Source organism: Galeopterus variegatus, unplaced genomic scaffold (assembly GCF_000696425.1).
Source record: "Galeopterus variegatus unplaced genomic scaffold, G_variegatus-3.0.2 Scaffold4, whole genome shotgun sequence".
Lineage (NCBI taxonomy): Eukaryota > Metazoa > Chordata > Mammalia > Dermoptera > Cynocephalidae > Galeopterus > Galeopterus variegatus.
In genome coordinates this window covers 1,596,241-1,613,820 of record NW_007726115.1, presented here as the reverse complement: position 1 = coordinate 1,613,820, position 17,580 = coordinate 1,596,241, and the positions used below count along the sequence as shown (strand labels likewise).

The following is a 17,580-nucleotide window of genomic DNA, read 5'->3' as shown; positions in this document are numbered from 1 at the left end:
TATATATATATATATATATATATATATATATACAGGGATCTGAACCCTTGATTTTAGTGTTATAATACTGTGCTCTAACCAACTGAGCTAATTGGCCAGCCCCCAAATGTACTTCCTGATTCAATTTCCTGCTTTATTTTTCCCTTATCACCCTCGAAAGTATATACATATTTTATTTATTGGTTTATTGCCTCTCTGAGTAGAAGGTAAATACCACGAGGGCAGGAAGTTTACTTATTTTGTACACAGCTGTTTCCTGAGTGTCTAACATAGTGCCAGGTAGTGCACAGAGTAAGTGCTCAATATACATTTGTTGTGTGAATAAGTGAATGAATGATGTTTAAAGAAAATTATAAGGGTATTTCAGAAAACACTTACAAGAATATACAAATTGAACTACTTTTTTTTAATAAGACTCCTCTCATTTCTGTGGTTTATCCTGTGGACTAGAGTCAGGTCCTTAAAAGTCTCTAGCTTTAAAAATAGTTGGATGATTTGGACATGCATTAAAACTGCAGAAGTGGAAAAGTTTATCCACATGACTGCCATGAGCAGAAATGAGAGTGTTTAAGATCCTTCTGAAAACAGGTGGCAGGACAGCCCACCTCGTTTTGTGCACAGTGCATCAGGTCAGTGGCTAATCTGAGATACAGCAGCTACTCAGACAACCAAACAGCTAGATGTAGTGACAACCATAATGGTACCAGTGTATAACTAGAAGTGGCTTATTCTGACAGGTTTCCTAGAATTAGGATATGCATCGTTTACATCATATTTTTAAGTATTAGTTCTTTGGTGCATAATTTAATTTATAGCATAAATTTACAAAGAAGACAAACGTTCCGATTTTGAGTATACTTTGGATGGTTATTCCATCTGTAATAAAAATCCAAATAGTTCAATTATATTTTATTAACTGAAATTTGTAGCCCAAATTTAACAAATTTTATATTACAGAATGTATTTATGCCAAGATACACAGTCAAGCTATTTCTTAACTAGTGCAGACATTTGCTGGAATATCTAAATATTAGAAGGGTGTGAAGTCCTTCCTTACTAATGCTGTGTCTTCACAATTGCACAATTTACCTTGTCATCAGGAAGCACGTGCCAGATAGATATTGTTTTTTCCTCGACTTCATTGTTGATAGATAAATAAGAAGGTTGATAGATTTTGGTTGGTTCTAATATTAATACCTTGAAAAGATAAGGCAAAGAAACTAATATTAGTGACTTAAGGTTTAAACCACTTAGTGCTGCTATAACAACCCAATACTGACACGGGAGATTATTGGATGAAGATCTGGATCCAATGCCAGAGTAAACTATTTTAACTTCTGGTTGCTGCCATCCCTAAGAGTCCTTTGAACATTTTATGATATTATACAATTATCATAAGGTCCAATAATACATCACCTTTTACTGCTAATGAACTTAGAAATAATTTTTTGAAGTCCATATATTGGTTCAACCATCCCCCCAAATCTACTAATGATACTCTTTAAAAAAACCTTATACTTTATCACATATGATATAAGCTATTTCTATAAATATAAACGTGCCAGCAGAAATGTGGTAAAACAAACAATTCTGTACCCAGAAGAGAAGAGATTCTATACGAGGGCATTTCAAAAAGTTCAAGGAAGGGGCCGGCCCCGTGGTGCACCCGGGAGAGTGCGGCGCTGGGAGCGCAGCGACGCTCCCGCTGCGGGTTCAGATCCTATATAGGAATGGCCGGTGCGCTCACTGGCTGAGTGTGGTGCGGCCAACACCACACCAAGGGTTGCGATCCCCTTACCGGTCACGAAAAAGACAAAAAAAAAAAAAAAAAAAAGTTCAAGGAAGGACTTGTACTATCTTTTAATTTTATTTTTCCGTGAACTTTTTGAAGTATCCTCATGTATAAAATGTCACATACTTATTTTGAGTTTTCTGCTGTCACTCTATCATAGAGATGTGCTAGTATGGTTTTCATACTCATATAAATGGATTTAAAAATGATTTTGGTTATTATTGAGTTTTATAGATAAACAAAAAAAATGGACATAGCTACATGAAATAATAAAAACATTTTTGCACTGCCTCCAAGATAAAACTGGCATATTCAATAATGATATATTTAGCCATACAAGAGAAAAAGAGAGGTAAAATTTGCTCCTGTTTTGGAGATGTCTGAGGGATATGTGATAAGTAAGATGAGAATCTCCACCAAAGGACTGCATGAATATTACATGATTACTAATATCTCACATTAGGAGCAAATAACATTAAAATACCACACACGCCCTGATTTCAAAGGCGCTATAATTATTACCTATTTGTGAAGATGCTGAAAGCCACCTACCTATTCCAAATTTCCAATGCCGACTTCAGTAGGAATATTTTTTTAAAAAAAGAAAAAGAAAAGCCAGTGCTTCAGAGAAACTGGAATAGTTCTTTCTACTCCACTGTTTAACAATCAAGACAATTACCTTTAGAACTAATCTTGAATTAAGCAAGTTTACCAAACAAAAGTGGAGGAGGAAAAAAACCTTCAGAAGGCTCTGTCAACATGAAATTACAGATTCACAACACATTAAAACATTAAATCCAGCTTGAGCAAGAAAACACAAGAATCTGGGCCAGAAGACTGACTCCTGGCCATACACGGCAAACCCAATGTATTTATTTTGTTCTAAATTTATCCTAACAGTAGCTTTGTTTAAGTTAAGGCACAGAAAACTAGAGAAAGGGGACTAGGAAAACAAAATTTTCTTTACTTTTCGAGTGTAAAAAACTCTGAGTGCTCAAAGAATTCTTGGGTAAATTCTAGCTATGAAAATAAGATAGGATATGCCACGAATGAACACACAGTGAAAGCTCACAAGGGAACATATTCTGACTCAGGAACATACTTGCCAGGTGAATCAAGGCCCAAAGGTCCAATCAACAGAGAATTAAGTGCTACTGATTAATAATGAAAATCAATGTTCAATCTAAGCTTCGTAGAAATGGTGCTCTCATACCCAAGTATCATACTGTTTATGACATTAAAACAAATAATAACTATGCTACCTACCCTAAGTGAATCACAGTGCAGTATATGCATGTATTGAAGCAACATGCTGTACCCCACAAATATGTACAAATAAATGTTAAAATATTTTGGAAAAAAAAAATAAAATGAATAATAGAGAATAGAAGGTGGGTTTCTCAAAACATCATCCAAGTCTCTTCACTGACGAGAATGTACCTTGTTCCCTAACTATGAGGGCACACGATGTAACACAGAAAAGCACAGCACCAGGTTAACTCCTCTCTTGTTAAATCATGTCTTTATTGTCCTCTCAAATACAAGGGTACCTCAAAAAGTTGATGGAAAGATTCATGTTACCTTTTAATTCTATTTTTCCAAGAAGTTTTTGAAGTACCCTTGGATTTCTAATAGATAAAATCTGAACTATGTGTTCCTAACTTGGGAGAGGAGATAAAAAAAAGGTTGTAATTATCATTGTCTAATGTTTGTTGAGCCCTTTGATCTGCCCTCGAAATGACAAAATGTGAGAAATTTGTAGCACATATTACAGAGGTTACAGAAAGGCTGAGAAAGGATAAGGAAAAGGAGGCAATTTGACAAAGCCATAAAGCTAGATGCAATTGGCTTACGAGTACACATATTCTTTTTAGTTCCTAGTCTTTTATACTGGTTAACATTACAAGTAACTAATTTCATGTATCTGAAGTGGGAAGGAATATAAGTTGTAAAAAGTAGATATTAACTAGAGTTACATGTCCAAGTTCCTACAGTCTTCAAAAGTGCCACACCCCTTGTCTTCCTCTCTCCTGACATTAGGTGTTGAGCTGATGGTCTCCCAACTCTCTGGTCTCTGGCTCCCCCACCGTCTCCTCCTGTCTCTCAATTCTCTGTCTCTCTTCAAAACAGAAGATGAAGGTTTTCACTTACCTGCCTAAAGTCTGGACCCACCAAAGAAGAAAATTGCCTCTGGTCCTTTCCCTGAGTTTTCATTAACTTAACTCATTTCATGGGAAGGAAGACTGGAGTCTGCCAACATATCTGGGCAATCTTATGTTGCAGACCATTGTCTTCTAATTTGGTCTCTTCAGCATTTGTGAAGAGACTCATTTACCAGTCATTGTCTGCTCTGTGGGTCAAATAGACTTTGTCCCAGGCCATTGTGTGGTCTCCAAGCCCACTAAATCCCCTAAAAATCATTTACTCCTACACCCCCATTTTCCCTTTCCCTATGAAGATAGGTATATAAAATTTGTACCCCACTGGAAAATTGGGAAGTTACTCTCTTGTGATTCCCTCATGCATTTTCCCCTCCCAGCACATTAAAATAATAAAATTTGTTATGCCTTTTCTTCATATTAGTCTCTGTTTATTAGATGATTTTTCAGAGAACTTTCAGGGGGTTGAAGGGGAAGTTTCCCCTTGGCCCTCCACCACAAAGTTCCAAGAAGGAAATGGATGGCTGAAAAACACCAAACAAATATATTTGCAAGATACTGTAACAAACACCTATGTGCCCATCACCCACAGATAACAGTGTTAAAATATTGCCACATTTGCTTCAAATTTTTTGTTAAAAAATAAAATGTTGTGAATAAATTTGAAGCCCCTATGATCCCTAACACAATCCTATCACCCCCCTCCCTAAGATGATGTCCTGGACAGAATATTTAGTAATTCCTATACCCAACAGCAATCTCTAAAAATGCCCATGTCCACATATCTTTGCCAACTGTTGTAAAACTTTTTTTTTTTTCCTTTTTGTCTTTTTTCATGACCGGCAGTGGATCGCAACCCTCAGTGTCGCGCCCGTACCGGCCCGGGACCGGCAACAGGATCGCAACCCTCGGTGTTGCTCCCTGCACCTCGCTCAGCCAGTGAGCGTGAACCGGTCTGTATGTGGGATCCGAACCCTCGGCGGGAGCGCCGCCGCGCTTCCCAAGCGGCGCACTGCAGCAGTGCGCCACCGGGCCGGCCCCAACTGTTGTAAAACTTTTTAATTCTTTGAGTTCAATGGATAAAAAATGGTGTCTCATTTTAATTTGCATTTTATTGATTACCCAGTGAGTCTAGTTATCTTTTCATGTGATTTGCCCATTTTCTTTTTCTTTTATTTATTTATTTATTTACTTTGCTTATCAATGTAGTTTTTTTTTTTTGTATATTAGTCAAATTGACCATTTTGTAGCACTTGTATTAAATATTTTCTCACTGCCTAGCATTTTCTATTTGGCAGGTTTATGGTGTTTTTTACTGAATAAAAATTCCCATTTTTTAATGAAATCAAATTGGTCAATATTTTCATTAAGGGCTTCCAGGCCGCCTTCTTGCTTAAGAAAGCCTCTCTCACCTGGAGTTTATACCTATATTCTCCTAACTTCTCATTTAATATTTCCTGTTGTTTTTTTTTTTTTTTTTACATTTACTTATTTAAATTATTACAGATTAATACATATTAAACTAATTTAAATTAGCTCAAAATAGTTGATATGAATGGCTTCCTTTCATAGGCAATTTTCTAGTTGATCAAGTCAACAGCTAATTAACTACTTGAATTCTGTGGTCTCCTTTCACCACCTTATCCACTGCTGCTCAGAGCACCAGCTACAAGCAAGCTGCCAGCTCACTCTAAGATAAGTATTTTCCTGGGCTACACATTATCTAGGCTAGAAAATAAAGTAAAGTGTTTTAGTTTGAAAGGCTTTTCAATTAAAGATCCTGCCGAGCACAAGGCTTCATCAGGAAGCAAAAATAAAACCCGAGGGCTGGCCCGGTGGCGCACTGCTACAGTGCGCTGCTTGGGAGTGCGGTGGCGCTCCCGCCGAGGGTTCAGATCCCACATGCAGACCGGTTCCCGCTCACTGGCTGAGCGAGGTGTGGGCGCAACACCGAGGGTTGCGATCCCGTTGCCGGTCCCGGTCCAGTACGGGCGCGACACTGAGGGTTGTGATCCGTTCAGGAAGCAAAAATAAAACCCGAGGGCTGGCCCGGTGGCGCACTGCTACAGTGCGCTGCTTGGGAGTGCGGTGGCGCTCCCGCCGAGGGTTCAGATCCCACATGCAGACCGGTTCCCGCTCACTGGCTGAGCGAGGTGTGGGAGCAACACCGAGGGTTGCGATCCTGTTGCCGGTCCCGGGCCGGTACGGGCACGACACTGAGGGTTGCGATCCGTTGCCAGACACACACACAAAAAAAAATCGAAAAAAAAAAAAAAACCCGATAATGCCAACAATGGATTTAATTAAATGAAGCAGATGATCCTATCAACAAGAACTAGAAAACAATATTTTACAAAAGAATTGAGAATTGTCACAACCTCTGAGTAGGGAAGATTGAGATTAGAGAACTCAAACAGAGATTTATGGCATCACTTTGATGTGGGAAGAAATTTGTGCACACAGTGAGTTGCCAGTAATTCTTAAATTGGATGCCAAAGCCACACTGCTTTGGATGGTATTCTGAGAACTATCAGGATAGAAGGGGCACCAGCTGAGAAGATGAGCAATGTATTTGAAAGGTATGTATTATATATTTAAACATTATTTCTAAAGTCCACGAGAGACCAGCCAAAATGAGTTGCAGACCAGAAACTACGAGTTATCATTTCCCACGTTCTAAAGCATTGAAAATAGTGATTGGGGATCCTGCATATACCTCTGACCCACATGGGTAATGGGTGCTGGAGATAGAAAAACAATAATAACAATAACGGCGACAATACTGAAGACAATGTCAACAACACTGCCGGTCTGGTCTGAAGATATGTCTTGACTTAGTGAACTAACCTTCAGATAATCTTTTCACTGCTTGGGAAGCCCACTTCATCATTCATCAAAAGGAATTATCCAAATTCCATGGTGAAAACATAAAAATGTGTCCCATTTCTCTGATTTTGAAATTTTATTTTAAAAAGTAAACTAAAACAAACCAACTTGCAGAAAATAAATATATTAGCCAGATGACTGCAGTCTTAGGGCACGGAAATCAGCACAGTAGTACTGTTAACAATCACAGTGCAAGATGTTCTTTAAGTAAAAAACAAACAACATAGAAATGTACTTAGATTTAAGTGAAGAGTACTCACTGGAAATCTAACTACAGTAACATCTGTCTTAGTGGCCTCAACCAGAAAATCCATCCAAAAGTCCACCAGTTCCTGTTTGGCCACAGGCTGTTCTGTAGTCAGTTTCACAAAATGCTTATATATCAAAATGGTCTCTACCATAGACTTGAGGAACCTAGAAAGATATAAAACACATAACAGACAAATTTAGACCCATCTGTTCCCATGCATCCCAATTTTATTCTGCAAATGTAATTCATATATGGCATTAATAATTATGCATTCAGATTCACCAAACATTCATTATTTGTTACATATCATGTACTTTCACACATTATCTCTTTTAAATTTCACAAAACTCAGTAAAGTAGGCTGTTTTTTCCTCATTTTAGGGATGAGGAAACTGACACTTTCAAGGTTTAAGTAACTTGGACTGAGGCCATCCATCTACTTAAAACATGAATTTTAAAATGCCTTTATTCTATCCAAGGAAGTGGTTAATGCATTTGGTTTTTAAACATGCTTCTTTGAGGAAGCTTTCCTAAATAGACCCTTCATAAGAGATCATTATTTTGCTCTGAAGCAACTCAACTTGTAGAGAATACAATATCCTCAAACCAAATAAGACAGATGGTGCTTCAAAGGAAAAAGTTAGGAAAAATAAGGAGCAACATTATATAATTATACAAGATAATGGCTATGCAGGTACTTTGTAGACTATAACCATGGAAATGAACTTTCCATGAAAATTAAGTTAATGGAAATGTAAGGCACTGTTTGTGCTGTTATTACCATTGCATAAAAGTGTCTGTTTTCTTGTTAACAGAAGCCAGGATACCTAACACTAAAGCTCTTTGTTCCTGTGCTTCAGTTCCCTCCTCTGCCATCAGAATAGTCATTGTAAAGAAATAGCAAATTTGGTTAAATATAACACATGCATTCATTGGTTCATGTATTTCATATCATCTGCTGAATGCCTTCTGTGGACATGATACTGTTAGTACAGCCCCTGTTCTCAAGTTGTGCACAGTGCCATGGAGACAAATGTAAAAAGGTATTATAACACTATGAATAAATATCAATGGAGATGTAATTAAATAGAGCATCGACTGAAAAAAGCCATGCAATCAATATCAATAACTAAAGAATGACAGAAACATGAAGGGGACTTGGGTGTGAGGAAGGGTTTTAGGTCAGGGTCTGCTTTACGAGCTGACATGATGGATGAGCGTTCCCAGGTGGATAAGAGCACTAGAAGAGGCATTCTTAGCAGGTGCTGAGGCACAAACACATGAAACACAGTTTGGCATGTTTGGTATGAAGAGAGAGCAGTGAAAACCCAGGGGTGTGACAAGGGCTGAGATAGGAATGGGTAAGGACCAACCTTGTTTGCCAAGCCAAGGAGATGGACTTTACCCTTAGGCTATGAGGAACAATTAAACTATATTGATGTAAGGATTTCAGTGGAGGGGAAGGGTCAGGCATGCATCTGAGAAAGATCACTGTGGGAGTGATACGGAGAGGACTGGTGAAAGAAGGACACCAGGACGTGAGGAAATTCTTCACATGAAACATGGTTGTCATCTCCTCATCTGGTTCCTGTGATGAAAACAAGCTTGGGTTGAGGCAAATCAGTGGCTTGGGCTCTGAGTTGCTCTGAAAAGAGCCTTTTTTCACATCATTGTTAACCTTTTAAAGTCTTCACAGTCAACCATTATATGTGATGCATAATAAAATTGGCATTGATTTTCAAAATGTTCCTAAATGCTGACAGAGTTTTGTTCTCATCTCTCCAATTACCACACAGATAATGATGACACTTGGGTGCATTCCAAGAACAACTCGAAATTAGAAAAACACACATATATAAGAAACATCCAAATGTGTCAGTCAAACCCTAAGTAAAAATAAATGAAAAGCAAGAATGAGATTTCCAAAACTGAGGTTAGAACACAAAGGAAGCAAAGGACATATGTTTGAGCTGAGATGGAAACGTGGTCCCAGGCCCTGAACATGAGTCGTATTTCCATGTGTAAAATGCGTGGTCTCTGCTTGATTCATGAAGGCAACACTGGCCAACGTGGGCCAGTGGGTGGTTAATGTGTAGGAAAGGCAAAGTCAGTGACTGGCTGACATCAGCCATGTCCAAACCCATCAGAACCTATACTCAACACACTTTCTTTATGAATATCACATTTTCCTCTAGATTCTACATTTGTTCTATAAGCAAATAAAACCATCAAATTGACAGTTCAATAAATACAATATGGAAATAATATGGAGCTCTTTATTAAAAATAATTGTATGAACTCATGACAGCTATTACCATGCCGGTGTCTTCAGTTTAAAAAGCTTTTCAGATGCTTGAATGACTCTCATATGGTCATTGGCCAGGACACTGGCCCCCAGAAAAAATCCAACTTCCCAGTAGCTCTGGAGTTTTTCCAAGTTTCCCTTTTTACCTAGAAGACTACTTAGCTTCACCCCTAAAAGATGAACGGGAAGTAGAATGTTACAAATACACTGTAGACAGGTAGAGCTCACTCGTCATTAAAAGCAAAATTAAACTTTCATTCCTCCTTTCAGATCGAAATAGCTTTGTTAAGTTTCTAATTATTAACACAGTCTAAGTTCATTGTAAAAAAAAAAAGTCAGACTAATCAGAAAGGTACACAGAAGAAACTGAAAATTATCATTTGAGTTGAAAACCCAAGAGTAACTATCACCATCACAGATGTACATCAGTCTAGAATTTCTATATATGTCTGCATGTGCATAAATTAAAACATGATAATACTGAACACACTGTTGTGAAACTACTTTCTCTTATTATATCATGGATTTTTAAGTAACTTGAAATGGACACTCCTATTTTTTGTTTGTTTGTTTGTTTGTTTGTTTTTTGGCAGCTGGCCAGTGCAGGGATCAAACCTTAGACCTTGGTGTTATCAGCACCATGTTCTAATCAACTGAGTAGCCGGCCAGCCCGGACGTTAGATCTTAATATTCAGGTTAAACATTTTTAGAGATAGTATTTCACAATACTGCAAAGCTGTGGACTTCATAGTCATCACGTCAGCAGGCATACGTCTGGCCATCCCTATTAGTGATGCAAGGCTCGATCACTGACAGCTGGTCCCTCCCCAGTGCAGGTATATTTGTTCCTTTGTGACTAATAGCCATCTGTGAATTAGCATTGTTACCATGTAAATATGGTGAAATGTAAATTATTAAAAAAACAAACATTTTCCCTTAATGGTTTTAGTTCTGATGATCCTTGCTAGAATCAATGATTTCAGCATCACTATTGTTATCAGCTTGATCATCCCTTCTACTTTATTAACCCCATTCTTTTCGAAGAATACATTCTCTTGAAGAATAATACATTTACTTTGTAGCATAGTTCAAGAAGAGCTGTACTTCATCAACTGGATGAACTATAGTATCTCCTAGAAAGGAAAAAAAGTACTTAATTCTTTCCCTATAATTTCCAATTTTCTGTTAAGTTGTCACCATAGGTGACAAAAAGAGATGCTTTGCGGTTAGTGATAAATTTTGTTTTTGTTTTATTTTTTCTTGATTATCTCATGGATTTTTGTATTCAGTAATATAAATTTTATATTCAGTAAATTTTTTTAATGCTCGCTGAAAATGAGATTCAAATACTGGTTTGTCTCAATTCCAAATACATGTTCTTTTACTACATCATTATTATTACTGGGAACTCAAACTTACGATCCTGACTGTATCCCATAAAATGTCTCATAGTTGAAAAATTCCACAGAAGATGGAAATCATCTTTTATTTCATTAAAATTTGAATTTCATTTTAAGTCTTAAAGCTAAAAATAGGAAGAAGGTATAAGTTGTGGTTCTATGTCTTTAAATCCTAGTTAAAATATTCTAAACATCAATGATTCTTCAAAAACTGGAAAAGTCAAACAGATCCATAAAGCAATTAGTTATAAACTCAAACACAATTAGAATTAAGAGTCCTTGAGCAACAGATCATGACAGTTAAGAATCATTTCTTACATTAGAGATCTTAAAGATAATATGCTTAGAAAGCTTCAGATTTTGTGCTCATCTTATGACATCTTAATTTTTAATAATTTATCCTTTATAAATAAGTAAAATTCTCAAAAAGCATTCAAAGAAAGGGTTTCATAAAGAAAAGTCTTACTATTTAAGAACTCAGTAATTCAGACTAATTTGTATATTTGCAGGGGGCCAACAGGAGGAATGGGAGGAGATATGAATTACTGAAAATTTTTATTAGAGCATTTAAAGAAAGAATGCAACTGTATATCTTTAAAATGTGCCAAATATGTTATTAATTGGTCTTGCTTTTATTATATACTATTAATTAATATCATTATTATGTTAGAATATTAATTTATTTGCTAACCTCTTTCCTTGAAAATCCATTTAATCCTATCTTACCATATAAAAATTAACTTTAAATCAACCTATTTTGATTAGCATAATTTATGATTGAATAGAATCAAAATTAGTGAGTTTTAATTATTTTTTCATTATTGAAGGACATACGATTTAGAGTATATATCAAGTATTTTAGAAGCCTGAAACTTAGCTCTTATATTTTAAGTCTGTGTATGCTACACAATTTTCAAAATTTTAAATTGAACTTCGTATGTTTTCAAATGCTTATTCAGTATGTATTATGAATAAGTTCTTGGAAAAAATTAAAATATGTTTTCTTAACAAAATTATACCAATTGCAGTTCCTCAAACCTCCGAGTACTGACCATCTTAATCCATATTTAACTTAAAAATGAGATTTAGACTAAGAACATTTTCTGACCACTGTTATTGTTCTACCTACATATGCAAATCCATGTCAATTTCTGCGATGATTTAGTGGCTTAAACAAAACTTCACTTTGAGTTCAAGAACAGAGCAATACAAATTATTTTCAGACCACTGACAGTGAAGGAGTTTTGGCTAGTATAGAGTTTTTCAATTAATCTTAGATGCAAAATTTTATTATAATAATTTCTGAAAAGCACAAGTCACAATGTATTTACTCTGATTTCACTTGCCAACAACAAAAAAATCATTTCAAACAGAGCTTAGTGCCTTCAATACCACTTCAATCCAGCAGTGGTTAATATTTTATCATTCTTTTAGTCAGGGCCTTTTAAAAAGTACTTAATACTCAGAATTTATTTACCTTCAAAGATTTCCCAGAACATTACATATGGATATCTTATAAGCCCTTCCCAAATAACGTAAAAAAGTCCAGGATTCATTTTTCTTTAAGGAAAATTAAATAAAACATTCTCCAGTTAAAAACTTTAAAGGAAAAATTTCTTCTATAATTCATAGCTTCACTAAGATCAATGTATTTTCCCCCTCTATGAATAATCAGGGCAAATACTTCTATGTCTGTAGTAATAACCCTAAAATAGTTGGAAAAGTTCTTTGAAAGAGTTGATTAGACACTTAAGAGAGGAAAATCTGATTACCACAGACAGTATTCTAGTATCTAGACTCTGAACAGAAGGGTCAGCAGATGAGACAGTCTGCAGATAAAAGGGACAAAAGCACATTCTATCAATGTCTATAATTCAGAGATGGTCTCTGAGGACACCAGTCACTACCAAGACTGCCATCTACCTGACCTGTGATTCTAGGGGCTTTGGGAGGTTCCACCTCCAGCACCAGTGAAATCATAAGGTGTGCTTGAGAAACAGAAAAAGGAAGTTATCAGAGGTTTTTAAAAAAAAATCACCAGGAGAGCACAAACTAACATAGAAAACATTCTTGGAGTTCCACACAACACTAACCTTATTTGGGAGTTGAGGGCTGAATACAGAGCCCATACCTTTAATATTAGTCTGAGCTGGAACAATAAATATTAACCAGGGGCTTATTTTAAAATAAATTAAAAACTGAATTATATCCTAATATCAGGATTCTTCACAATAATATGAAACACCAAACAAGGAGCTATAATAAGCTTTTTATTCCCACCCCCACCCCCCACCCCCCACAGGAGGTCTGATGAGATAGAAAGCAACAGGATCTATCTATTAACGGTTCTTTTTCTTTGTACCAAGTTGGGTTCAATTTCTTGATTTCCATGTAAAATATCAAGTTGTAATTACCAACTTTCCGGAGCTCAAAGGAAGATTCAAACTGGTGCCCTGCTGCCAGGAGGAGGACCGCATAATTAATTCCTGATTGTAGTGTTGGCTCAGATTCAAATGACTTTTTGAACCTATTAAAAAAAACGTACAAGTTTACTTTCTCAATCATGAAGCCCTGGGTGTGCAATGGCTTCTGTTTGCATAACTCCAATGCCTGAGCAAGTAAAAATATTCCATTGGCCTTCAACCCATATTCTAGTGTGCTAGTAGGACTTAATGCTCAAGAAACTGATATCCTTGTCTTCAGTTCCATTGGGTTTCCCCACCTAACTCACTTGTAACCCAGCAGCCCCAGCCTTTTTTAAAAAAGTCTGTCTTTGACCATCTACCAGAAATGCGTAAATGTAAAAATTTAGTTAAAAGGGTATTTATTACAAGATAAAAAGTTACTTTAAATTTCCAATAATATTATAAAGTGTAATATGGAATAAAATACATTCCAAATGTTAGAAAGCTATGTAGCTATTTATATTGTAGAAGAATATTAAATGTCAGAGGGAAAACTTCTGTTTCCAAGTGAGATGTAGTAGTCTGTTTGGAAGCTATCACTCTGTGTGTGTGTGTGCGTGTGTGTGTGTGCGTGTGTGTGTGTGTGTGTAAGCAATAAAAAATTTTTAAATGAGAACACCGCACATATTTTTAAAAATGTTGTTTTAAAACCCTTAAAAATATACAAAGCATTAAGGAGGGTCATTTGGGTAAACATACTGAAATGATCAGTTCCATAAAAGTGATATAGAAACAAAATAAAGAACGTCAATTACAGGAAGAAATTAAGAAAGGCAGAGATTGTGCCTCTGCATACTAATTTTGGCCCAAAGAGAATAAGAACCCCTTTCTGAATATGTATGAAACTGAATATCAACCTTGGAAAGCACTTCAGCATTTGAAAGGACTTCAGTGTTTGAATACCCACTGTATTTTTGAGGTGACACTTCCCAGTATCCGTTTAAGGGTTTCCTCACACACATCATTAAACAGGCAACAATATTTAATATTATTTCATTTGGGAGCATGGAAAAGAAGAAAATTAATGTCTTAGTGACTAATAGAAACTGCCTAAGACAAACACATGAAAAATAACATCTTTATTTAAAAAAAAAATCACATTGAGGGAAATACAAGGACTAAATACCTAATGAGTGACCATTTGATGATACAAAAAGAGGTTATATAGGGAAAATTATATTACAATTCTAAGATAGAGGCATTTCTGTTTAAATCATAACTGCGTAAATGAAAGAAATAGTAAAAGTGGTGGTAGGCACAATAGTGTATATTACAGGGTATGCTTGGCTTTTCCATAATTTAAGCTAAACATCAAACAAAAAGAAAATATATTTTTCTGAATATTGAGGATTGTGCCCTTTCTAAAAGTCTTACTTTTTAAGTAGAGCAAGTATCTCTACATGGAAACAAAAATCAAGTAAGTATTAATTCCAACTAGCTGGCTCTGATAGTTATGTACCTCTGTAATGAGAAAAAAAATATGTCCAACTGCATCACTGTAGGTAATTCAATATCATTTTTTTCAGGAACACTTATTCTATTTTATGGAATAATATGTTGCCCAATTCCAGAATCGCAAAAGCCAATTAAAATCTTTAACTAAAAAAAAAAATCATTTTTATCTCTCCAGAAGTATAGATGTTTCCATTCTAAAATGGAAAAAGTATTTACCCAGACTGTAGATATTTAATGTGATATCAAAAAAAGGTATGATTTATAAGTCTTAGCCTCATAAGTCTCAAAGATCTTTGTTTTCATTCAGTAGAGAGTCCAAATAAAAAAAGGTTTAGGAGAAGAAAGAAGTTATAAACTTTCCTTTCTACCAATTCCTATCAAGATATACAATCTTTTTCAGCAAATAAATTCTTTCATTTCCCCTGAAACCAAAGAACATGTAATACCTCTCTTAAAGATAAAAAAAAGAAGATACAAAAAGCAAGACATGCCAAATCAATTAATGAATATTGACTGAGTACCTCTTATGTGCCAAAACCAACCAAAATGAATATTTGGGCTTATAGCTATTCTTCTGTTACCAAAAACAATACATATTTTTTTTTTATTTCAGACCAAAATATAAATACCAAAAAAATTAATAATATACATTTTTCTACGGCTCATATGACTCCATGACAGTAAGTTCAGTATTGAGGAAAAAGTCATAACATTTTCTAGATTTTATGGAGACTAAAATAGCATGTAGATATATTTCAAAAGAAATAAAATTCTTTCATAGATTGTTAATGTACCACTATAGAAAGTGAGAATTGTCACATAATGTGAAAGTAAATAAGTACAATATTTCTTGGCAGAAATTTGCCAATATAAAACTGCAAAAAATTTTTAAAAACTATGTATACATATTTGACACAATATTTACAAATTTATACCAAGAAATATCATTAAATATGTGATAGAAATTTATTTACAAGGTTATTTGTTACAAGATAAAAAAAATTATTCTTAAGTTTCCAATAATATTATAAAATGTAATATGGAATAAAATACATTCCAAATGTTGGAAAGTTATGTAGCCATTACAGAAGAATATTAAATGTCAGGAGGAAAACTTGTGTTTTCAAGTAATATGCAGTAGTCTTCTTGGAAGCCATCACTCCTGCTATAACAACTAGGGGGACAAAAGGATACATATCCAAAACACATTTTTACAGACATTAGAGATCTATGAAAACAAACAAAAATAATTGAAATAAAATCCCAGAGAGGGAAGTTCTCTTCCAAGATAGGCTAAGTTACCATTGCCTTCCATTAGGACATTTACTGATTCTGACCATAAGACAGGAGAAAATGTAATACTAAATTGATATAAAAATAAAATAAATAAGGCAGGAACGGAGGACTAAAAGAACAAAAATCATAGGAGACAAATAGAAAATAAATAGCAAGATGGTAGACATAACCCCAACTATCAGTTGCCACATTAAACGTAAATGACCTAAATGCTCCAAATAAAAGAGATTTTTCAAATTAGATTTAACAATAACAGCAAAAAAAAAAAAAGGACACAACTATATTCATTTTAAAAAGACACACTTTAAACATAAGGACACGGGAAGGTTGAAAGTAAAATGATGCATAAAGATGTAAGTGATTAAATATTGACATCTGTCAAAACTGACTTTAGGATAAAAATTATTACAAGAGATGATAATTCTTTCATAATGTAAATTCAACAAGAAAAATGGTCTTAAGTGTACCTATTAACATGACTTCAAACATATAAAGGAAACATTGACAGAACTAAAAAAATAGATGAACAAATCTACAATCACAGCTGGAAATTTTATTTATTTATTTATTTTGGCAGCTGGCTGGTATGGGTATAGTCGGAGATTGTAAAACACTCTGTCAGTGATGATCAAACAAACAAACAAAAAATATCAGTAAGGATATGAAAGATCTGAACAACACAATTAACCAAGTTAATCTGACTTACCTGGAATGCTACACCCAACCACTGTAGACCATATACTGGGCCAAAAAGCACTTCTCAACAAATTTCAAAGGACTGAAAAAATGCAAAGTGTGTTCTCTCACCACAATAGAATTAAACAAGAGAACAATAAAAAAATATAAGTTTGGAAATTGTGCAACCCACTTCTGAATAAACCAAGGGTCAAAGAAGAAATCACACTGAAAAAAGATACTTGAATTGAACAATGTTGAAAGTTCAATATATCAAAATCTCTGGGATGCAGAACAATTTATACATTTAAATGCATATATTGGAAAAGGAGTAAGACTGAAAAATCAATGCTCTAAGATTCTATCTAGAAAAAGAACAGCATATTATCCCCAAAGTAGGAGGATATAATAATTTTTTTAAAAAAAGCAGAAATAGATGAAGTAGAAAGTAGATGTGCACTTAAAACTTCAGTAGTGCTAAAGGTTGGATCTCTGTAAAGATTAATAAAATTGATAAACTCCAATTAATAAAATTGACTGCTCATGAGAGAGAGAGAAGAAAAGAGAATACAAACTAACTTCTGTGGTATAAGAAACAAGGAAGGGGACATTAGTACAGATCCTACCAGCACTAAAAAGAAAGTAAAACAATATTAAGAACAACAAATACAACAACTTAGGGGAAATGAAAAATTTCTTTAAAATCACAAATTAGGGGCCGGCCCGGTGGCGCACTGGATAGTGCGCCGCTTGGGAAGCGCGGCGGCGCTCCCGTCCGAGGGTTCGGATCCCACATATAGACTGGCTCCCGCTCACTGGCTGAGCGAGGCGCGGGAGCAACACCGAGGCTTGCGATCCCGGTGCCGGGCCCCCGGCCGGGACGGGGGCAACCCCGAG

The 17,580-nt window shown here is 35.4% G+C and overlaps 1 protein-coding gene across 1 annotated transcript in view; it reads right to left on the bottom strand.

The window, feature by feature from the left end:
- Positions 1-17,580, bottom strand: part of MAP3K5 (mitogen-activated protein kinase kinase kinase 5) — a 196,219-nt gene that overhangs the window by 81,346 nt on the left and 97,293 nt on the right. Inside the window, exons 8-11 of the mRNA XM_008574575.1 lie at positions 13,207-13,319; positions 9,403-9,562; positions 7,098-7,251; positions 1,090-1,197 (exon numbers count right to left, since the gene is read on the bottom strand). Of these exons, the coding sequence (XP_008572797.1) occupies positions 1,090-1,197; positions 7,098-7,251; positions 9,403-9,562; positions 13,207-13,319 (535 nt within the window). The remainder of the gene's footprint in view (positions 1-1,089; positions 1,198-7,097; positions 7,252-9,402; positions 9,563-13,206; positions 13,320-17,580) is intronic.